Genomic DNA, 22,552 nt, shown 5'->3' with positions numbered 1-22,552 from the left:
TGTGTATGATAATCAAGTTGGGCCATTTCCAGCACAAATCCAGGTTTTCTCTCCCCCCTTCTCCCTCCCCACCCCCACAAACCCACTCTCCTGTTGGTAATAGCTTATCTAAAGATAAGAGTGGGTTTGTGTGTGCGTTGGGGGGGGTGGGGGGGAAGAGAAAACCTGGATTTGTGCTGGAAATGGCCTAACTTGATTATCGTACACATTGTAAGGAGAGTGATCACTTTAGATAAGCTATTACCAGCAGGAGAGTGGGGTGGAGGGAGGTATTTTTTCATGCTTTGTGTGTATAAAAAGATCTTCTACACTTTCCACAGTATGCATCCGATGAAGTGAGCTGTAGCTCACGAAAGCTTATGCTCAAATAAATTGGTTAGTCTCTAAGGTGCCACAAGTACTCCGTTTCTTTTTGCGAATACAGACTAACACGGCTGTTACTTTGAAACCTGTCATTTAATGAAAATTGTTCACCCACAGGTGCTAGGATGGTTTTGTTTGTCTTTTATCATTTTCCTCTGTGAGTTAATTCGAGAATGTAGTAGTGATTGTCTGGTTTCATCCATTTAGTTGCTAGTGGGTCATTTTGTGCACTGGATGAGATACATCACATGTTGAGATAGGCATGTATAGGATCCATGGCTCTGGAAATGCGTGTTGTGGGGTAGTATTAACCTTTGAAGCAGTGGAGTTATGTCTGCAGGTTTTGCACCTGTTCTTCTGACAGGGTCTGGTGTCGCTTTGAGATGGTTTGTCCTGGTCTGTGGGAAGTTTTGCTTCTGATGATGTGCTTGGAAAGGCTGCGGGGGTTGCTTGAAGGCCAGAAGAGGGTGTTCAGGGAAGATTTCTCTCAGGATGTAGTTCTTTGATGATATCCTATATGGGTTCCAGAGTGAGGTGGTTGGTGACAACTAGGGGTGTCCGATGAAGTGAGCTGTAGCTCACGAAAGCTTATGCTCAAATAAATTTGTCAGTCTCTAAGGTGCCACAAGTACTCCTTTTCTTTTTGCGAATACAGACTAACACGGCTGCTACTCTGAAACTAGGGGTGTGTGGTCAGAGTGAGTTTTATTTCTGTATTGAGGTAGGTGGTCTTGGGGTATTTGGGTGGCCTGTTCCATGATGTGATCTACTTCTCTGGCGTTTTTGAGCGTGTTAAAGTGTGTATCCCAGACTTTCTCCCCGTATTTTGTGGAATCTGAATGCCTGGGTGTAGATAATGGATTTCATGGTGTGTTTGGGTTGTTACTGGATCTGTGAAGGAAGGTGTAGTGATCCGTGTGTTTCTTGTAACTCAAATGATAATGTGTTTATGTTGCAACATTCTGCTCGGTTACTTCCTCCTGGATTCCATAGGTCTTGTATGTATATTCAGTATATTAAGAACAAAAAGAAACCTGGTAATAGTATTGGTCCGTTGCTAGATGGAAATGATAGAATTATCAATAATAATGCAGAAAAGGCAGAAGTGTTCAATAAGATGTAAATTTTTAACAGTGAGAATAATTAACCATTGGAACAGTTTACCAAGCATCACAGTGGATTCTCCATTACTGACAATTTTTAAATCAAGAATGGATGTTTTTTCTAAAAGATCTGCTCTAGGAATTATTTTGGGGAAGTTTTGTAGCCTGGGTTGTACTTCAGGTCAGACTAGATAATCATAATGGTCCATTCTAGCCTTAGAATCTATGAATATGGAGCAGCCAGTTCAGACTGGTAAATGGACACACAGTTAAAAAGAGATTGGCAGGATAAAAATCATTATATTCAGCAATTGTGAGATCTTTAAAAAAAATTATACATGTTGGTCTCTTTATATTTACCTCCTGGTGTTTGAACCTTTAAGGTTCAGTTGGGCCATATTTTCAAGATTTTTCTCTACAACCATAAGGGCTAAAACTTGCTTCTTTTTTAAATGGAAGCTGAGATCATAGAATCATAGAATATCAGGGTTGGAAGGGACCTCAGGAGGTCATCTAGTCCAACCCCCTGCTCAAAAGCAGGACCCATACCCAATTAAATCATCCCAGTCAGGGCTTTATCAAGCCTGACCTTAAAAACTTCTAAGGAAGGAGATTCCACCACCTTCCTAGGCAACGCATTCCAGTGTTTCACCACCCTCCTAGTGAAAACGTTTTTCCTAATATCCAACCTAAACCTCCCCCACTGCAACTTGAGACCATTACTCCTTGTCCTGTCCTCTTCTACCACTGAGAATAGTCTAGAACCATCCTCTCTGGAACCACCTCTCAGGTAGTTGAAAGCAGCTATCAAATCCCCCCTCATTCTTCTCTTCTGCAGACTAAACAATCCCAGTTCCCTCAGCCTCTCCTCATAAGTCATGTGTTCCAGACCCCTAATCATTTTTGTTGCCCTTCACTGGACTCTCTCCTATTTATCCACATCCTTCTTGTAGTGTGGGGCCCAAAATTGGACACAGTACTCCAGATGAGGCCTCACCAATGTCGAATAGAGGGGGACGATCACGTCCCTCGATCTGCTCTCTATGCCCCTACTTATACATCCCAAAATGCCATTGGCCTTCTTGGCAACAAGGGCACACTGCTGACTCATATCCAGCTTCTCGTCCACTGTCACCCCTAGGTCCTTTTCCGCAGAACTGGTGCCTAGCCATTCTGTCCCTAGTCTGTAACTGTGCATTGGGTTCTTCCGTCCTAAGTGCAGGACCCTGCACTTATCCTTATTGAACCTCATCAGATTTCTTTTGGCCCAATCCTCCAATTTGTCTAGGTCCCTCTGTATCCTATCCCTGCCCTCCAGCGTATCTACCACTCCTCCCAGTTTAGTATCATCCGCAAATTTGCTGAGAGTGCAATCCACACCATCCTCCAGATCATTTATGAAGATATTGAACAAAACCGGCCCCAGGACCGACCCCTGGGGCACTCCACTTGACACCGGCTGCCAACTAGACATGGAGCCATTGATCACTACCCGTTGAGCCTGACAATCTAGCCAAGTTTCTACCCACCTTATAGTGCATTCATCCAGCCCATACTTCTTTAACTTGCTGACAAGAATACTGTGGGAGACCGTGTCAAAAGCTTTGCTAAAGTCAAGAAACAATACATCCACTGCTTTCCCTTCATCCACAGAACCAGTAATCTCATCATAGAAGGCGATTAGATTAGTCAGGCATGACCTTCCCTTGGTGAATCCATGCTGACTGTTCCTGATCACTTTCCTCTCATGTAGGTGCTTCAGGATTGATTCTTTGAGGACCTGCTCCATGATTTTTCTGGGGACTGAGGTGAGGCTGACTGGCCTGTAGTTCCCTGGATCCTCCTTCTTCCCTTTTTTAAAGATTGGCACTACATTAGCCTTTTTCCAGTAATCCTCAAGTAATCACTTCTTCCAAGAGCTGGGCCTTTAAGAAAATCAGCAAATATTGGGAGATGCAATATAGTTGTGAGAACTTGCAACATTGTCTATTTAAACCAAACAGTTTTGCGTGTATGAGTCTTGTCTGCATAATGATACCGTAGATTATTTTGAAAACAGAAATAAAATGCCAGTTTAGAAAAACCACAAGTTATTGGGCTTGATATGGGAATCACTGTGTAAAAATTGAAGGCCTGTTGTATGCAGGAGGTCAGACTAAATTATCATAATTGTCCCTTCAGACTTTAACTCATGGAATGTATGAAGTCAATGTATGCAGTTTGTTTACTTTTGCTCCTCATTGAGTTTGAAAGGTGAAACTAGACTGGTCAGCTTCACTTTCTGGTTCCCACCTTCAAGGGTTCATAGCAATGCAGGGGAACATTTAAATACATTTAAAAGTTCCATGGGCTAACTACTCCTATCATTTATGCTAATGCAACCCCATGGAGAATTTGGGACACTATTTTCATTCAAATTGAAAAAAATCATGAAAACATCCAGAGCTCCTTCGAAAATTTGTCCATAAAAATGTCTAATGGGGCTAAATGCTGAGCATATGAACTTCCCCGCATTCAGGGTGCTCAGCACCACACAGGATAAGGCCCTGGCTTAGATCAGTGGAATATAGGGTTCCATAGATGAGACCAAATAGTGAAGAGACATGAAGAGGAGATGATTGCCAGAAGTCTTTGAGAAAGAAGTGGATCTGAAGGCGGCGTATGAAAGAGGAAAGGGAAGGGAGTTTATGTGCGTGTGCAGTGCAGGGGAAACAGGAAGCGGATGTAAACTTTGGGGAATAAGCACTAGCAAAGATTCTGGAGAAGTGCATTCGGATCTGATTTTTTTAAATGAGTCTGATAAATGTTGTTGTTGTGCTCTGGCTCCTGCAAAGGGCCAGTGTGGCCTTAGCTGTCACAAGGTATGGTTCCCTTTGCTTTCCAAGGGCAGGGTATCATAGGACTCAGGATGTTATTAGCATGCCCTTTGATAGAAGAGGCACTGTTAACACTTTGACCATTACAACATGCACAGTCTAAAACTCCAGAACAAGGGACTTTTTGCATCAGGCTTCATTATGATTTCTGTTATTGTCTCTTAACCTCACAGCCTCAACTTCCATGTCTAAAAAATGGGCTAATATGAGTTGCAGTTAATTGTTCTGTGCTTTGCTTTCAGGCTTACAGTGTGTATGTGTTATGTTTAATGAATGTTTGGCATAGCGAGAAGTTTTTTGGTTTTGCTTGGAAGAATGTTTTAGACATTAAAGGTCAAGTTGTGTCAATTAGCCCCTGGGCCAAGCAGGGGTGGTGTGGAGCTGCATTACCCCAAGGGGAGCTTGGGAAGGAATTGTTTTACCAAGTTCTGGTATGTAGGGGGGCTGTATAGGCTACAGTGTCTCCCCCTGCCTGCATGTGCACCCTCATAAAGGTCTGCCACACTCTGAGGACTAAACTTCATAGGCCGGCATATTGTGCTGGGGTAAAGATCTCCTGCTGCAGTGGAAATGCCAAGGTGAAGGCATGAACAGAAAAGAAATGTCAGGGCCAAACAAGAATGTTCTTTAAAATGCAAGACTTCTCCTTTATCAACAATTCTGCAAATGGTTAAAGTACAGCGAAGTCATAAGCAACTGGAAACAGGGTTTTGTAATAGGAATGGCAACCTTAATAATAGCAGCGCTGCCAGTCCTGTCTATAATATGCCACCTGGTGTCTCTGTCTTTTCTCTGTTTACTCTTTGCTTAATTAATAATCAAATATTATATCTATATGTCATACAAAAAATAGTTTAGGTCCTCATCTTGTTCTCATAGAAGTCAATAGCAAAAGTCCCATTGACTTCAGTGGGAGCAGAATTGGTCCCTTAATTAGTGCTCTAAGTTACAGGGACCACAGTAAATCACTTTGATTACTCATTATGTAATGCATTTTCTTTACCTTTCAAACAGGTTGAATGTAATTTTTACAAAATTTGATGAGGTCCAAAAATCTGGAAACATGATCCAGGGTGCAGGTGGTAAGTAGAATCCTGTGATGGTTTCCATTTTTTTTTTGTGAATTATCAGTGTTGTGGAAATTCATAAAATAAGTTGTGTGCCTCATTCCAAAATGTTATATTTTTTCCTGTACATCTGGGAATAGTGAAGGCTAGTTCATGCACTTCATTGTGTGATGGAGTGGGATAAAACACTCAGCTGAATATGGGGGAAATTGTGTTTGTTTACAATGGAGGAAAATCTGAAGTTTCTTCACCATAAAGGATGTTTTTTGTTCAGAAGAATGTAACTGAGAACCAATGTTCTTGTCTATATCTAGAAGTGGGAAGGAAAAATTTACACCTTTATCAAATATTGCGATGTTCTCCAAGTTACTGTACATTTAGTTCAATCTATTGAATGACCAGGACAAGTTGGGCTGAATTCACCCCGATCTAACTTAATTGATGTCAGTGAAGTTAGACAAAGAACATAATAATGGCCATACTGGGTCAGACCAAAGGTCCATCTAGCCCCATATCCTGTCTCCCAACAGTGGCCAATGCCAGGTGCCCCAGAGGGAATGAACAGAACAGGTAATCATCAAGTGATCCATTCTCTGTCACCCACTCCCAGCTTCTGGCAAACAGAGGCTAGAGACACCATCCCTGCCCATCCTGACTAATAGCCATTGATGGACCTATCCTCCATGAATTTATCTAGTTCTTTTGAACCCTGTTATGTTCTTGGCCTTCGAAACATCCTCTAGCAAGGAGTTCCACAGACTCACTGTGCATTGTGTGAAAAAATACTTCCTTTTTATTGTTTTAAACCTGCTGCCTATTAATTTCATTTGGTGATCCCTGTTTCTCATGTTATGAGAAGGTGTAAATAACACTTTCTTATTTACTTTCTCCACACCAGTCATGATTTTATAGACCTCTATCATATCCCTCCTTAGTTGTCTCTTTTCCAAGCTGAAAAGTCCCAGTCTTATTAATGTCTCTTCATACGGAAGCCATTTCATACTCCTAATAATTTTTGTTGCCCTTTTCTGTACCTTTTCCAAGTCCAATATATATTTTTTGAGATGCGGCGACCACATCTGCATGCAGTATTCAAGATGTGGGCGTACCATGGATTTATATGGAGGCAGTATGATATTTTCTGTCTTATTATCTATCCCTTTCTTAATGATTCCCAACATTCTGTTCGCTTTTTTGACTGCCGCTGCACACTGAGTGGATGTTTTCAGAGAATTATCCACAATGACTCCAAGATCTCTTTCTTGAATGGTAACAGCTAATTTAGACCCCATCATTGTATATGTATAGTTGGGGTTATGTTTTCCAATGTGCGTTACTTTGCATTTATTAACACTAAATTTCATCTGCCATTTTGTTGCCAGTCACCCAATTTTGAGAGATCCCTTTGAAGTTCTTCGTAGTCTGCTTGGGACTTAATTATCTTATGTAGTTTTGTATCATCTGCAGATTTTGCCACTGTTTACCCCTTTTCCTATGAATGTGGATGAATGTGGTCCATTATGTCTTAATGAGAGATGCTAATGTGGACTCTGGATGTATCTAAGGCAGGTTCTCCTTAAAAGGAGTTCATCTGGTTATGTCATATGTAGTGCTGGCGTTGTTGGAGTTTGATGGGACACACTTGTGTATCATGGTGTTGTGATGTCATGTTACCACATTGTGTCAATAGAGCCCCACTGCACTGAAATGATGTGAGATGGTGATGATTCATTGTCATTGGAAGCTGCCTTGGAACCTATTAACACGCCACAAACTCAACTTGCAAGTGGATTATCTGAATAATATGAGGGCAATTCTGGAGGAAAATCAGATGGGTCACAACCCTATATGGCTAGGACAATAGTTTGTATCCAAAGAATGAGTCACAATTAAGAATAAGTTTTGCTGGAGAGTAGAAAAAGGGGAGTAATTTCATATTTCAAGAGCAAGATTTTAGCTGTATAATTATTATACCCTGGATATAACTGAGAAGGGTATCCGCTCCTTAACCTGCCTAACCCCAGGCCCTTAGGAGATTTTGCTAGCCCCCAGGACAGTCTTTAACATCTCAGCACTTTGTGTAGTCTCACAGGTGCCTTAGGTACCATGGTTACAAGCACCAAAACTGTGAAAGTATCATGAAGTAGAGAAATGGAGAAAGAGAAATGGGTCTTTTCTAAATAGCTGTTCTTGACTTATTGAAATTCACCTTGTCTTGATTCACTAAACATAGACAATATATTATTTTCTTGATTTTTTTTTTTAAAACACCACTTTAAATATGTTTGCTGTTTTTAAATGGAAGCATAACTACTCACAGATATAAACAAAACACCTGTGTGAGAGTGTGGTGGGTTAACTGAGAAGAAAATTCTCAGGCTTTTCAGTTTCCCTTGGTGTTGTAGGCAGATTCATTCCCTCTGCCTAACTACCCCAACCCAGCCTCCTCCTTTCCTCTCTCTATCCAATGTATGAACAAACGTTGTGCAATAAATCTTTATGTTCAGATGATGCCCTCTATCGATGATATTAGACAGTAAATGAGACTTGTGTCTTCAGCCTTGATCACGTGTTTCATTGTAGCCTAAAGACAAATTTGCTGTCCAGAGAGGTTCTGTTTTATCCCTGCTTTTAGAACAAAGGAGATACTATCAACATCCATCAGAGTTTATGGGAAAGGTAATAAATAAGATGCACACCAAAGCTTAGCTTTTCACAGGAAACAGCCTCATGAATTTGCTGATCCCTTTCAGAGTTTGGCAGATGGCAGTGCTTATTGTCAGGTTCTCTACCTTATTATCATGAAGACTGCTCCTTTTAGGCTGTGTCTGCATTGTGCGTCTCATGTTACAGTGGAGGGAGTGTGTGAGTGTAGGTCAGCTGGCAGCAGTTTAAATGTGATATTATCTGAGCAGGATAATGGTGGGGCTGGTGCAGCTCCATCAGTACTAGAGGAAGCCCAGACCAGTGGCTTGTCTGCACTAGTATTAGCCCCCAGGATGCTGCATCCGTGTCATGGGGAAAAAGCTCCATGTAGACAAAGCCTCAGACTTTCTCTACACTAGTAGTTTTCAACCTGTGCTCCGCAGACCCCTGGGAGTCTGCAAACGATGCCTAAGATTTCCAAAGGGTCCGCACCTCTATTCAAAATTTTTTATGGGCCTGCAAATAAAAAAAAGTGGTTGAAAACCATTGTTCTATACAGATTCCTGTAAACGGGATTAAATGCCATTTTGATGACAGTAAGTCCCTGTCTTCGCTACAGAAATCACCATGTTTAAACATCACTGTGCCCAAAGCATGTTATAAGATGGTTTATGTTGGTGTGTCTAGACAGAAAATTCCTGTGATGATCATGTTCGAAAACTATTGATGAAATGCTGGCAACACTACAGTCAGTGGCAGAATTCTTATTGATTTTAATGGGGCCAGGATTTCACCAGCTGTTTTAGCCTTGCTATTGTCCAGGGTTAGAGCATGGCTTTCTAGCATGGTTATAAGACAGGTGAGAACAAGTGAAGTTACCCCTATGTCCACACATGTTAGAACCATGTTTTAAAACCATGCCCGAGGCCTCCTTGGTGGGTAGCTGTCAGCATACTTTTGGCGAACGGGGCGGTTTGTAATGGAGTCCTGGCCACCCAGGAGCACTGACCTGTGCTAACTATGACAGTGTTCAGAAATGGTTGTCAAGCCTGCCTTATACTGGTGTGCAGGGAAATTAAGTAGGCAGAAAGGAAATGATTGTTTTCACTGAAAGTGGTATGTGCCAAGAGAATCAGACAATGGAAAACTATAATTGAAACTGATCTTTTAGCTCTCAAAGTATATTGACTTGGATATAGATGTATTTATCAGATCACCGATGTTTATGTAAAAGAAACCAGCAGCTAGAGTGAGAGTTTATGTATATTGAGAGTACTTTTTGGGAAGTGCGCTGTAAGTCATTTAGGACTATCTTGAACAAACAGCATTTCCTAGCAGACGATAAGCAAAATTTTTTGGTCTGAAGAGTGAGACATTCAGTTTACTAGTAACGCTGGTCAAAATGATGGGATATGTTCTGCTATCAGTAATGCTGATACAAATCTAGAGAAACACTATTGAAGCCAGTGGATTTACACCAGTGTAACTGTGATCAGAATTTGAGCCATTGTATATTTTTCCAAATAACTATTTCAGCATTTTTTTTTTTTACATTGTGGTTTGTCACAATTTCCTCAAACTGATGTTGAGAAACACTTCATGTTGTTCCTTGTGAATCTGGACTTTGATTTAAGACTTAATAGTATTATGAATAAAACAACAGGGGTGGGGGGCGAAGAGGGGAGAGGTCCGAATAGTAATTTGAAGTGGATTTCATTTATATAGCAGACAGAGGGGAGGATTTCATCTTTGTAAGTATGCTGCTTTGTAAGTATGTTGCTAGGTTACCAGAAAACCTTACAACCAGAAAATAGAGCTAAGGTGAATGTTGGATTTCTCCATGATTCTTGATATATCTGTTTTGTTTTTTACATATAATTAGTCAACCTCTTGAGGCAAAAATTACAGTTTTTTCATCTCTTTGGCTTTCAGCAAGCGAATTATTTTTTGTGTAACTGCCTTTGCTAATTATGCAGATCTACTTGTATCCCTGGGAGAAATAGATTTTCAGCATGAAAGAGCCAATAATTGCAGGCCTAGTCAGTTGCCATCTTCATATGGCGTCGCATGATGGTCTTTAATTGGATGTGGTATGGAGGGAGGCCCTTGGACATAAATGTAGATTTAATTTACTCTCATAAATCCCCCACTGTTCTGCTTTTCCTGGATTTAGGCCTAGAAGGGCTTGAACCAAAGCTTGTTGAAATCAGTGATTTTCCATTGACTGCAATGGGCTTTGGATCATGCTCTAATTACACAGACTTCTAAATTCAAGTTTCAGAAAGGATCAGGTTAAGCACATGATTAAGCAGTTACTAAAGGTAAATGATCAATATTACAATGTAGTCATTTTCTCCTATTCAATTTGGAAATGACGATCGTGTCATAAGCAAACAAAACTGTTGGTAACCAAAGTCTCTGATGCATAATTTTAAATCCTGCTGATCATTACAAAATTCCAATCTGATATTGTTTGCCATTAAACACTGTGTTTTACAAATAAACACTCCATACACCAAATCTTGAAGTCATCCTCATAACCAGATAGGTCCACAGTGGTCCATGCGTGGAGGATAACCCCTTTTATTGTGTGACAGGGGCTGAGGTGGGCGGGTGCGTGCCCAGATATTCTCCTCTCCCTACCCCCAACGGGATCTCTGCTTGGACTGGGCACTTCATAGAGCAGGGCTCAGGGATGAGTAGGAGGTGAAGTAGGGGTGGTGCTGCTCTCTGTGGAAATCCAGGTGGGAGGTCTGACAGCTGGAAGCTCTGAGCATCCAGTATCAGTGTGGCTACTTCCAGGAGACGGGGGGGGGGGGGGGGGGGGCTAGCAGCGCAGCACCCATCCCTGCAGGATGACACCTGTCTCTGTGCAGAATGGGGGGAATCCCTTTTAACTAATAAGTGGGGCATGCAAGAAAAAAGGTTGTGGTCTTTCGATACTTTGCCATAGGAGAAAGGAGTCAGTGTGAACTTTGCTCCTTCTTCAGGCAAAGTCCTCATGGATTTTGAAGGGAATTTTACCTGTAAGGATGGGGCTAAAAAACCCCTGGGATTTGAGTTCATACTTTTGTGACCTGAATTGTTTACCCCATAGCTTTCCCTTAGCATAGCAGCTTAGAGTACTTTATACTAATAACACAAATCTCAAGCTGCTGCTTATTGATTTCTGTTTAGAATGGGGCCCACTACACACACAGACTTTCATCATATAATAATGGCCTGCTTAATCCCCCTTCAAAGAAAAATATAATAATTTATTAATAATAAAACAACACCACTGATAACGAACACAATAAACCCATCCCAGCCAAAGGCCTGAGCATAAAGATGAATTTTACTCTTGGATACTCTTAAGTGTTATTTACAGTGAAGGGATTGTTTAGTCTAATGTGGCCATACTACACTTTGCATTAATCCTGTTTTGTTTCTCAGTTTGTTTGTAATGATCTTGAGACCTTGGAAGTGATTAGGTGAAAACTAGTAATTTTCTAGACTTTTCTCTGCCATTCCAGTCATAGACTATGGCCACTATGCTATTTTGACATGATAGGGGAAGATTTGCTGTGCTGCAGTGTTTCTGCAGCTGTGATGTTGTGTGTGTAGCAAGCCACTTACAAACAAGGAAATTACAAAATTGAAGGGAGGTAATGTCTCAAGAGGATTGAACTAGCAAACACATTGTGTTTTCCTGGATTCACACTTCATTGCATGCTTAATTGTCTATTCGGGTTTGTGTTCTATGCATCTCGCTGCCTTGGTGATGAAAAGTAAAATTAATTTAATTGACCGAGCATTCGCTTGAAAAAGGAGAGAAAAGAAACAGACTCCTACCTTTGGGATATTTAGAAGACAGTAAAGGTCCTTGTCATGCCCTCTTGAATGTATAAGGTGCTCTGATAAAACAGTGCTGTCCCAGTTCAGGACTAGGGCTCCTAGGTGCTACAGATTGCTAATAATAATAGCACAATGTTGAGCATGGTCTACAAGACAAAAATGGATCCCTCAGGTTAGCTCTGCTAGTTTTCTAGAAAACTATCCGAAAAGTGGGCAGAAATGATCTGGATTTTCTTTTTGACAAACATCCTACTGGATCCTGTTCTGATGTCCTGACACTTTTAAAATAAAGAGGGAAGTGAAAGAACAGTCTCAGGAGGACAAATGTTGCTCAGCTGAGTGCAGAGTAGGCTTTTATTTTGGAATAGGGTAGCAGTTGTCGTCTGTGCTAGGTCACACAGAGAAGCCATTGGGGAGGGTGGAGACTTTACTGGTGCTTTAAGTTACTGAGAGATGTACTGTAGGGCTGCTTTTAGAGCACAGTGCTCTTTATTAGCGTCTCAGGATCACTGCAGATTATGACTACTGGGAAAGGTAGGCATTCTGCTTAATGAACGAGCAAAAATAAAGGAAATTGTCATTTATTCCTGTGAATCTGTTTGTGTTTTCATTTCTTTTTAACCTTAGAAAAGAAACCAAAAGATTTTATTATTGAAACATTAGCACAATAAAGAAGAAAATTTAAAAAATAGGCTATAAGCATAGTGGTGTATAAACCTCAAACATGATTGGGACATGCATCGATTATGTCTTAATGCAGATAAATTGAACAGGAGTGGAGGGAGAACATATATCTAAGAGAAAAACACCTAGTGAGAGGAAAATGACTGGTGGAATTTTTAGCTATCGTTCATAATTTATGTTTAATGATATGTTTAATGTTATGATATGTTTGAATATTTGTTGATGCTTTTGTTTCTTATCAGTAAGATGTTTACTATATCAGCTAAGGAAGATAATTTAAGTAAACAGATATTATTGAGACAGTCCCAGATCATTTGTACATTAACTTTGAAATGCAGCTAAAGAAACAGACAGAATGGAGATGTCATTGACTTTTCTGTAATTTAGTTTGTTTTTGGCTAAGGTTCTATAGCAGGAAGGATGTCTAGTGAAGTCCGAAACAGTGAGGAATAGGGAGAAAATTAGGCAGAGGAACTTAATGATCTATTTCACTGTGGAGTATTAGTTTTCAGGATATGTATACGTGCTTACATGTCTTTTCATGATGCATTCCAATCCTGTGTTTTAATTTCAGCATTTGAGAGGACCCATTTATGTTAGCCATTTTAGTAAAACTGTCCTCTCTCCCCCCACTCATTCCCCCAAACCACTTGTTTTTCTGTTGAAAAATGTATTGGATCCTGGCTTTCTTGTGAGATGAAAGGTGATGCTTGTTTTTAACTGATTAAATATGAGAGAAGTTTACGTGTGATTGTTGGTATCCGATGTGCTGAATAGAACGTGGCTGTGTATTGATGTTCTTCCTCTTGCTGAGTGATCTTTCTGACAGGTTTTTAATGTAATGATTTAGAAGGTATAAACCACATGTGTTCATTAATTGAGGTAAGATTGATATTACAGATAATACTTTGCATCTCAGTAGCTCATTTCATCCAAGGATCTCCTTGCCCTTTTAGAATACTACTACAGTCCCATAACACACTTGTTAGATAAGTTAACATTGTTATACGAGTTTTCAGAGGGGAAAGAGGAGGTAAAGGAATGTGAAGTGACTTTCTTTGATCACCCAGCAAGTTGGTGATGGAGCTGAGAATAGAGTCTCAGAAACCTGAGGATGCTCGTCCTTATGCTAACCACTAGACCGCATTCCCTCCCACAGTAGAGCATGGCTATTAATCTTTGCTGTATTGTGTGAAGTTGTCCTTTCATCACCCAAGTTCCTTTAATTTTGATTAGATAACAGAGATCTGAGAATGACACTTCATATAGTAAAAAGAAAAGGAGGACTTGTGGCACCTTAGAGACTAACAAATTTATTTGAGCATAAGCTTTCGTGAGCTACAGCTCACTTCATTGGATACATTCAGTGGAAAATACAATGGGGAGATTTATATACATAGAGAACATGAAACAATGAGTGTTACCATACACACCGTAACGAGAGGGATCAGGTAAGGTGAGCTATTACCAGCAGCGGGGGGGTGGGGGGGACCTTTTGTAGTGATAATCAAGGTGGGCCGTTTCCAGCAGTTGACAAGAACGTCTGAGGAACAGTGGGGGGGGGGTGGGGGGGGATGGAATAAACACGGGGAAATATTTTACTTTGTGTAATGACCCATCTACTCCCAGCCTTTATTCAAGCCTAAGTTAATTGTATCCAGTGTGCAAATTAATTCCAGTTCAGCAGTCTCTCATTGCAGTCTGTGTTTGAAGTTTTTTTGTTGAAAAATTGCCACTTTTAGGTCTGTAATCGAGTGACCAAAGAGATTGAAGTGTTCTCCAACTGGTTTTTGAATGTTCTAATTCTTGACGTCTGATTTGTGTCCATTTATTCTTTTACGTAGAGACTGTCCACTTTGGCCAATGTACATGGCAGAGGGGCATTGCTGGCACATAATGACATATATCACATTGGTAGATGAGCGAGCCTCTGATAGTGTGGCTGATGTGATTAGGCCCTATGATGGTGTCCCCTGAATAGATATGTGGGCACAGTTGGCAGCGGGGTTTGTTGCAAGGATAGATTCCTGGGTTAGTGGTTCTGATGTGTGGTATATGGTTGCTGGTGAGTATTTGCTTCAGGTTGGGGGGCTGTCTGTAAGCAAGGACTGGCCTGTCTCCCAAGATCTGGGAGAGTGATGGGTCCTCCTTCAGGATAGGTTGTAGATCCTTGATGATGCGTTGGAGAGGTTTTAGTTGGGGGCGAAGGTGATGGCTAGTGGCGTTCAGTTATTTTCTTTGTTGGGCCTGTCCTGTAGCAGGTGACTTCTGGGTACTCTTCTGGCTCTGTCAGTCTGTTTCTTCACTTCAGCAGGTGGTTATTGTAGTTTTAAGAAGATCTTGTAGGTGTTTGTCTCTGTCTGAGGGGTTGTAGGTGTTTGTCTCTGTCTGAGGGGTTGGAGCAAATGCGGTTGTATTGTAGAGCTTGGCTGTAGACAGTGGATCATGTGGTGTGGTCTGGATGAAAGCTGGAGGCATGTAGGTAGGAATAGTGGTCAGTAGGTTTCCGGTATAGGGTGGTGTTTATGAGTCCATCGCTTATTAGCACCGTAGTGTCCAGGAAGTGGATCTCTTGTGTGGACTGATCCAGGCTGAGATTGACGGTGGGATGGAAATTGTTGAAATCATGGTGGAATTCCTCAAGAGCTGCTTTTCCATGGGTCCAGATGATGAAGATGTCCTCAATGTAGCGCAAGTAGAGCAGGGGCATTAGGGGGCGAGAGCTGAGGAAGCGTTGTTCTAAGTGAGCCATAAAAATGTTGGCATACTGTGGGGCCATGCGGGTACTCATAGCAGTGCCGCTGATTTGAAGGTATTCATTGTCCCCAAATGTGAAATAGTTATGGGTGAGGACAAAGTCACAAAGTTCAGCCACCAGGTTAGCCGTGACATTATTGGGGATACTGTTCCTGACAGCTTGTAGTCCATCTTTGTGTGGAATGTTGGTGTAGAGGGCTTCTACATCCATAGTGGCCAGGATGGTGTTTTCAGGAAGATCACCGATGGATTGTAGTTTCCTCAGGAAGTCGGTGGTGTCTCGAAGATAGCTGGGAGTGCTGGTAGCGTTGGGCCTGAGGAGGGAGTCTACATAGCCAGACAATCCTGCTGTCAGGGTGCCAATGCCTGAGATGATGGGGCGTCCAGGATTTCCAGGTTTATGGATCTTGGGTAGCAGATAGAATACCCCTGGTCGGAGTTCCAGGGGTGTGTCTGTGCAGATTTGTTCTTGTGCTTTTTCAGGGAGTTTCTTGAGCAAATGCTGTAGTTTCTTTTGGTAACCCTCAGTGGGATCAGAGGGTAATGGCTTGTAGAAAGTGGTGTTGGAGAGCTGCCGAGCAGCCTCTTGTTCATATTCCGACCTATTCATGATGACAACAGCACCTCCTTGTCAGCCTTTTTGATTATGATGTCAGAGTTGTTTCTGAGGCTTTTTGAGGTTGTTTCTGTGGATTGCATTGTGTTCTGCACGGCTGAGGTTATGGGGCAAGTGATGCTGCTTTTGCATAATTTCAGCCCGGGGACGTCGGCGGAAGCACTCTATGTAGAAGTCCAGTCTGTTGTTTCGTATTTTCCAAACATGGAATCTCCCTGTTTGGATGGATTTAATGTAATGGAGAAATGGACATGTTCTATTTCTTGTATAAAGTAAACATATGTTTATTGTTATTAATTAAGCATGAATGATATCTTCATGCTGGGGATTCTCTGGCTTTTAATGACCAGCTGACAGAGTTGAGAGCCTGCGGGGTCTTAGTCCAGATGGTCTAATGTGTCAGGAAACGTCTGACCTAGAGGTCATCATTGATATTATGAACTGTGTAAATATAAAATGTTAGAAGAAAAATGACTGCTGGTATCTTCTGTTCTTATGGCATCTTTCTTCTGGATGGAACCCAAAGTGCTATGGACCCCAGTGGTCCCCTTGAGATCTTGAGAGGGGACCCTCTGCCTCTAGCCTTTCTCACATGGAAGGGTGAGTCTGAGCTGCTTCCATAGTGCTTATTCTCTCCATTGCTGGAACCTCTTTGAAAGACCAGGATCCCCTTGTGGGGAAGGGCTGGCCCAGGGGGCCATTGGCTGGGCAGACATCGGTTCTCCTCTTCCTCTGCAGTCCATTTTGTGGTCATAGAAAAAAATCAAGGCAACCTTCATCTGCCTGTGAAACTCTCCATTGGAGAGGTTTGGGGGGCATTCCTGCCAGTGCAACTGTGGTGGAGCCAGGGGGAGTGTATGTGGTGGTACAGGGCCTCTACATGCATGGCCTTGTGTGTCTGTCAGATCACCAAGGACCTTCAGGTCTTAGTGACCAAGTTGCTATATTTTCCAATAAGGGGAAAACCTTCCCCATCTGTCTCCAGGACAATTTGGGGAAACGCCACAGTTTTTTCATCCTTCCTATGAAATTGCCTTGGGAGGCTGTGATCTGGCCTTGTGTATACAGTGAATCACTGAAATGCAGCTGTCTCTGGTGTAGAGTACAGGCTGCCTGATGAAGGTGTTCTATTTGCATTTACACTTCTGGGTTTTCCCAGCACGGCAGCAACCAAAGAGACCACAGGATTACTGTATAATATTATGAATTCTAACCATAATGAAACATCATAACATAATATGTTACATACACAAAACATGTATAACCAAAGAAAAAGGATATTGAGCAACACCTTGTACTGTCTGAAGTTCAGAAACTTACAGTAGATTTCAGGGTTTGCTTGGTTAAAGGTCAGGCCCAAATGTTTTGGGCACAGAAATGAAGGATGGTCCTTGTGATTGAGATGCTGGGGATCTAGGTTCAGTTCCCAGTTCTGCCATGGATTCTCTGTGTGGCCCTTAGATAAATCAATCACTTTACTTTAGGTCCCCATCTATAAAATGGGGCTAATACTTCCCTATCTCACAGGAGTGACCCAGAGGACTGTTCCCTCATCCATAGTTCTGAGATGCTCAGATACTACAATGTTGCAGTTCATAAAGAATCTAGATGGGCAATGTATGATCTTAGCCAAAAACAATAGTGCAATATTCACTTCAGCCCTTAGGGAGGTGAGTTTAGCGCAATGTGGTCTAATGGCTTAAGCACAGGTCTGTGAGTTCTTGAGTTTTAATCTGCACTCTGTCACTTTGGACAAGTCACTTGGCCTCTAGGCCTCCATTCCCTCACCTGTAAAGTGGGGTTAATGTTTTCCTATCCCACGGGATGTAGCAAAGACTGACTACTGAATGTTTGGAATCTACTTTGAAAACAAACCTTGTTCTGTAAGTTAAGTATTATTAAGGAGAGAGAAGCGGTGTTCGCCTTCAGCTGTTCAGGTAGGGTCCCTGTTGTTAGTTGTATTTGTATTTGTGTTGAATTTTATTTTTAATGGGTTATTTTAGCACTACCTTGAAAAACAGAAAGAGAGAGGACTCCTATTTCTCCTGTCTTCCTCTGTTCTGTTGTCATTAAACCAAGTCTGCAGGCCTGTGGACCCAGCACTTCTCTGACTTCCCATTAATTGTTAAGGGCCTCTTGTCGGGTTTTTCGGTGTTCTTGACTGGCAAATATAAAAGGACAAAGTTAACATTTAAAATACTTGTAGGTTATCCTTCAGTGTAAACCGGTGAGGCCTCTTCCCTCAGTGAAAGAAAGATTAATGCTCAGAACTCCCATTAACTTTGATGGAGGTTGCAACCATAAATTTCTTGCACACCTAGAGATGAATAGACCCTTTAGTATGCAAAACCTCCCTGTATTAAAGGAACTTTCCTTGGTGATGTGAGGCTGTTCAGTGGATGTGGTAAGGGACATGTGAGACAGGGCATGAGTATAAATATGTAAATACCACGAACACCATTTCTTGAATCTTATACAGCCTGCTTTCAAGTGATATTGAAATGTAAAAAAAAAAGAAATATAGGGAATTTATTAAATGTTAAGCCTACCAGGTGACCATTATGACAATCAGGTAATGGAATCCTTATTGAATGAGGTAAACTAATGCTGCAGTGGGACCTACAAACATACCCTATCTCTTAGTGGAAGCTGGTGATACTGAGAGAGGAGAGGCACATGCGGCAGTGTCGTTATTTCTCTGGGTCAGGTCTCTTTTCTCCTGCCCTTTTTCTTTTTGTCCCACTCTGAGGTTTGTGGTGATCACAGAAAAACAGACACTGTCCATCACGCTAGTTTTGGACCAGTCACCTGGTATCTTCTCTACTCTGCTGCCTGCCTCCTTCTAGATCTCTGTCAGGAAGAATTAGGGTCAGAGCTGCTACAGCATTAATTCCAATGACATTTCCTATGGAAGTGCCAGTTGTAAATCTGATACTTCTGATCTAATATCGTTGATATTTATTACACATAACGTCCTCTGAGGGCAAATTTGGCAACGGAATGGTACTTTGAATATTCTTCCCTCCTATTTACCGAATCTTAGGCTTCTCAAAGATCCCTGCCAATTACAGCAACAACATTAAAGCACTAATGAAGAAGGCATTGTATGTAAGGTTAAGTGCGTTGACAACTGTAAATTGGCCTTTTAATTTTCAGACATTCAAGAATAGGGTTATGAATCGCCAAAGAATTCTGAATGAAGGCTGATGTAAAAAAACATGGCAGTTGCAGAACTGTCATCAAAATTAATTTCTATAAAGTTCTGTGGTAAAATATTGTCCCTTGTAAATGCTCAATTTTCAGAGCTGCAGATGAAAAAATGCACACACAGATTATGTACATGTATTTCTGTATGTGAATTTTTGATAATTTAGGCCACTGTTCTTTTACAAAAAGTGCTAAAATGATAAATCTTGAATAATATTTTGCATTTACATAGCACAGAGCATGCTACATGCTTTAAGCATTAGTGTCCCCAACTGATAGACAGTGAATTTTATGCACAGAGAGGTGCATTCACTTATCCAAGGTTATACAGTGAGCCCATGATCTCCTATTCCCATCCCTTTGCTTATTTTACTATCTCCGGTAAAAATCCAGTAGATCACAGCTGTGCCTCTTCATACACTTCTCACTTGTGTTTTCTTCCTCATGAGGCACACAGCTACCCTTCAGTCTACCCCAGTAAAGTGATATATCTGGAAGGATATACTTTTACATGTAAAGGCACAGTAGCATGTAAAAGTACCTAAGGTCATAGAATCATAGAATATCAGGGTTGGAAGGGACCCCAGAAGGTCATCTAGTCCAACCCCCTGCTCGAAGCAGGACCAATTCCCAGTTAAATCATCCCAGCCAGGGCTTTGTCAAGCCTGACTTTAAAAACCTCTAAGGAAGGAGATTCTACCACCTCCCTAGGTAACGCATTCCAGTGTTTCACCACCCTCTTAGTGAAAAAGTTTTTCCTAATATCCAATCTAAACCTCCCCCACTGCAACTAGTCATGCAGGCACTAAAGTCTAATGGGCTGATCCCACTGGGATGCAAGAACCCCTAATTTCTGATAGTGCTGGTTCTGTCACTGATGCTCTTTGGTGCAGCTTTGGACAGGGCACAGTGCTTCTCTCAACTTCAATTTCTCCATCTTTCAAGTGGGGGTAATGGTTCATATTTAGCCATTCCTCTTGCTGTTGTGAAGCTTAATTTGATCATGTGTTTACATCTTCAAAGCCCTCAGAAGTGCCTGGAATGTAAGTGTTTCAGGGTAGGGCCTTGACGTTTGGTCAGAAAAGCACCGTGCACATCTATGGAGCTGTATAAAGTGTTCTTACTGCAGGAAACTTTTATACTAGACCCCCAAATATATTCTCTTCTCTTGGAGAACGAGCTAGGAGAACCGTTTGGGGGTCTCTGTTTGACTCCAGTCAAGGTAGTGGTGACTGAAAGTTATCTCCCGATACCTTTGTGTGACTCAAGCTGACGGTCTTGGTCCAGTTCTACCGAATAGAGTCCTCCTCACAGAACCCGCCATCACAGATGGAATTAATTAGCACCATTATTGGCAGCCTCTGTCGTCGCCAAGGAGTGTACGGACATGGCTGAAGTATTCTCACACCTCAGGAGGTGCTCTTTGGTGAATATGAAACTCCTCCATGGTAATAGAATGTTCTTTGTTCATCTTGGTGATTTATTTTTGGATTAGGCACATCACAAGTGAAAGGCGCTTAGGTGGTGTAATTAGCAGCCTCAGATGAGGAATACACAGACAATAGGACAGCAAGGGAGCAGCAGGTAGGGATTCAGGTGCAATGCCAGCAGTGTGAGTGGTGGCATGCACAGCCTGTTCTGGTAGTACACTGCCTGGCTCTATGCTGTTGTGCCCATGAGTATTCAAGCACCAAAACAGAATAGTGCATTATAACAAGCAGTGCCCATAATCATGTACATTTATTCCTGTGTCTGGACTAAAGAATAAATCCTAGACTTTCAAAGAAGCTGAGTGCAAATGCATTCAGATTTAAAGTGCCTCTCTTTTATTTAGCCATTTCACATACTAAAAACAAAGACCCATTAGAATATTTAATCAGTTCCCCAGAGAAACAGGCTACATACACCGGTAGGTAACAATCCAATATTAACTGATACTGTCGGACAAATGCCCTCACTTGCACCCCAGCACACTCATTTAGTGTCACTGATATTAGGGTCTCCTTTCCCCCCAATAGCATTTAGGAGGCAAATTCTGCTCTGTTACATCATATGTGCAAGCAGAGAAACTCCATTGTCAGCATATGGTCCCTGCCTGGCACTGCATTGCCCTGCTTAGGCTTTCTTAATTATGTATGATTTTCAGAAGTATTTCAGCTGTTCCTTGGATGTGGTGGCGTGATTTTAGAGTAAAACCCACACTGTAATAAATAGCAACTGTCCTAATTTTGAACTGTAAGACAGCAAATATGGTATACATCTAGGTTTCTTTTGCCTGCTGAAGGAATTAACCATGCCTTGCTGCTCTGCCAGAGGAATCCTTTTGTTGCACTGTGCTGAGCAGTTTGAATTTCTCTTGTTTACTCTCCCCAAAGCCCAAGAAAATAGAGAGCTCTGAATAATCCTTGCTTGGTTTATCTGAACATACAGCCTGCGGTGAGTTCACAGAGCATGCGGCTAAAGAAAGAAAACAGCTTGTAACCCTTTCTCTGCACTTGGTCTCCTGTAAAAAGTTCACAGCAACCAAGAGCCAGTTGACTTTTTGAGCAAATGTCATAGAGGATGGAAGGAGACAATTGTCTTAAAAATGCCTTCTTTCCCCTCCCACTGTCACTGAAAATGCTATGCCCAACTACAGTAGAACCTCAGTGTTATGAACACCTCGGGAATGGTGGTTGTTCCTAACTCTGAAATGTTCATAACTCTGAACAAAACGTTATGGCTGTTCTTTCAAAAGTCTACAACTGAACATTGACTTAATACAGCTTTGAAACTTTACTGTGCAAAAGAAAAATGCTGCTTTCCCTTTATTTTGTTAGTAGTTTACATTTAACGCAGTACTGTATTGTATTTGATTAAAAAAAAAAAGACTCCATCCCTCTGATCACTATTTACTTACTATTCTTAAAAGTAACTGCTAAAATGACCATAGATGCATGGGATTTGTGAGAATTTTCTCTCTCTTTTTTTGTTTTGTATTTCAGTTTGTTTGTGCAATTGACAGCATTTGTGTGGAGTCATTGTCACCATTTCCTCTGTTGAATCAGTTAGTCGATTTCCCCTTTTGTCTGTGTGAATCTTACACACCACAACAGGGGAGAACATGCGACTGTAAAGCCAAAGAAAGTGGTGCCGGGACTGGGGGACCTACAACCTTGTAACTTCTTTTCACGCTTTGTTTTATTGGATTTCAACTTAAAGTAACACTATCGACTGCTCACTTTCTTTGCTTACGTCCCACTGTTGTCACCCCACAGTGCAGCAGTAGGCGCCATCCTACTCTGTTACACTTGTGTAAAAGCAGACTATTGCCACTGACTACACTGGGGAGCGGAGTTAAATTCATTGAGTGTTTTCCCTCAACCCACTTCTTGTAACTAATGTCATGTTGATGAA

At 41.6% G+C, this 22,552-nt stretch overlaps 1 protein-coding gene across 1 annotated transcript in view; it reads left to right on the top strand.

Moving 5' to 3' along the window:
* Window positions 1-22,552, top strand: part of CLASP1 (cytoplasmic linker associated protein 1) — a 267,031-nt gene that overhangs the window by 76,703 nt on the left and 167,776 nt on the right. Inside the window, exon 8 of the mRNA XM_073305074.2 lies at window positions 5,357-5,424. Within this exon, the coding sequence (XP_073161175.1) occupies window positions 5,357-5,424 (68 nt within the window). The remainder of the gene's footprint in view (window positions 1-5,356; window positions 5,425-22,552) is intronic.

Source organism: Lepidochelys kempii, chromosome 11 (assembly GCF_965140285.1).
Source record: "Lepidochelys kempii isolate rLepKem1 chromosome 11, rLepKem1.hap1, whole genome shotgun sequence".
Classification (NCBI taxonomy): Eukaryota; Metazoa; Chordata; order Testudines; family Cheloniidae; genus Lepidochelys; species Lepidochelys kempii.
This window is presented reverse-complemented; position numbering and strand designations above follow the sequence as displayed.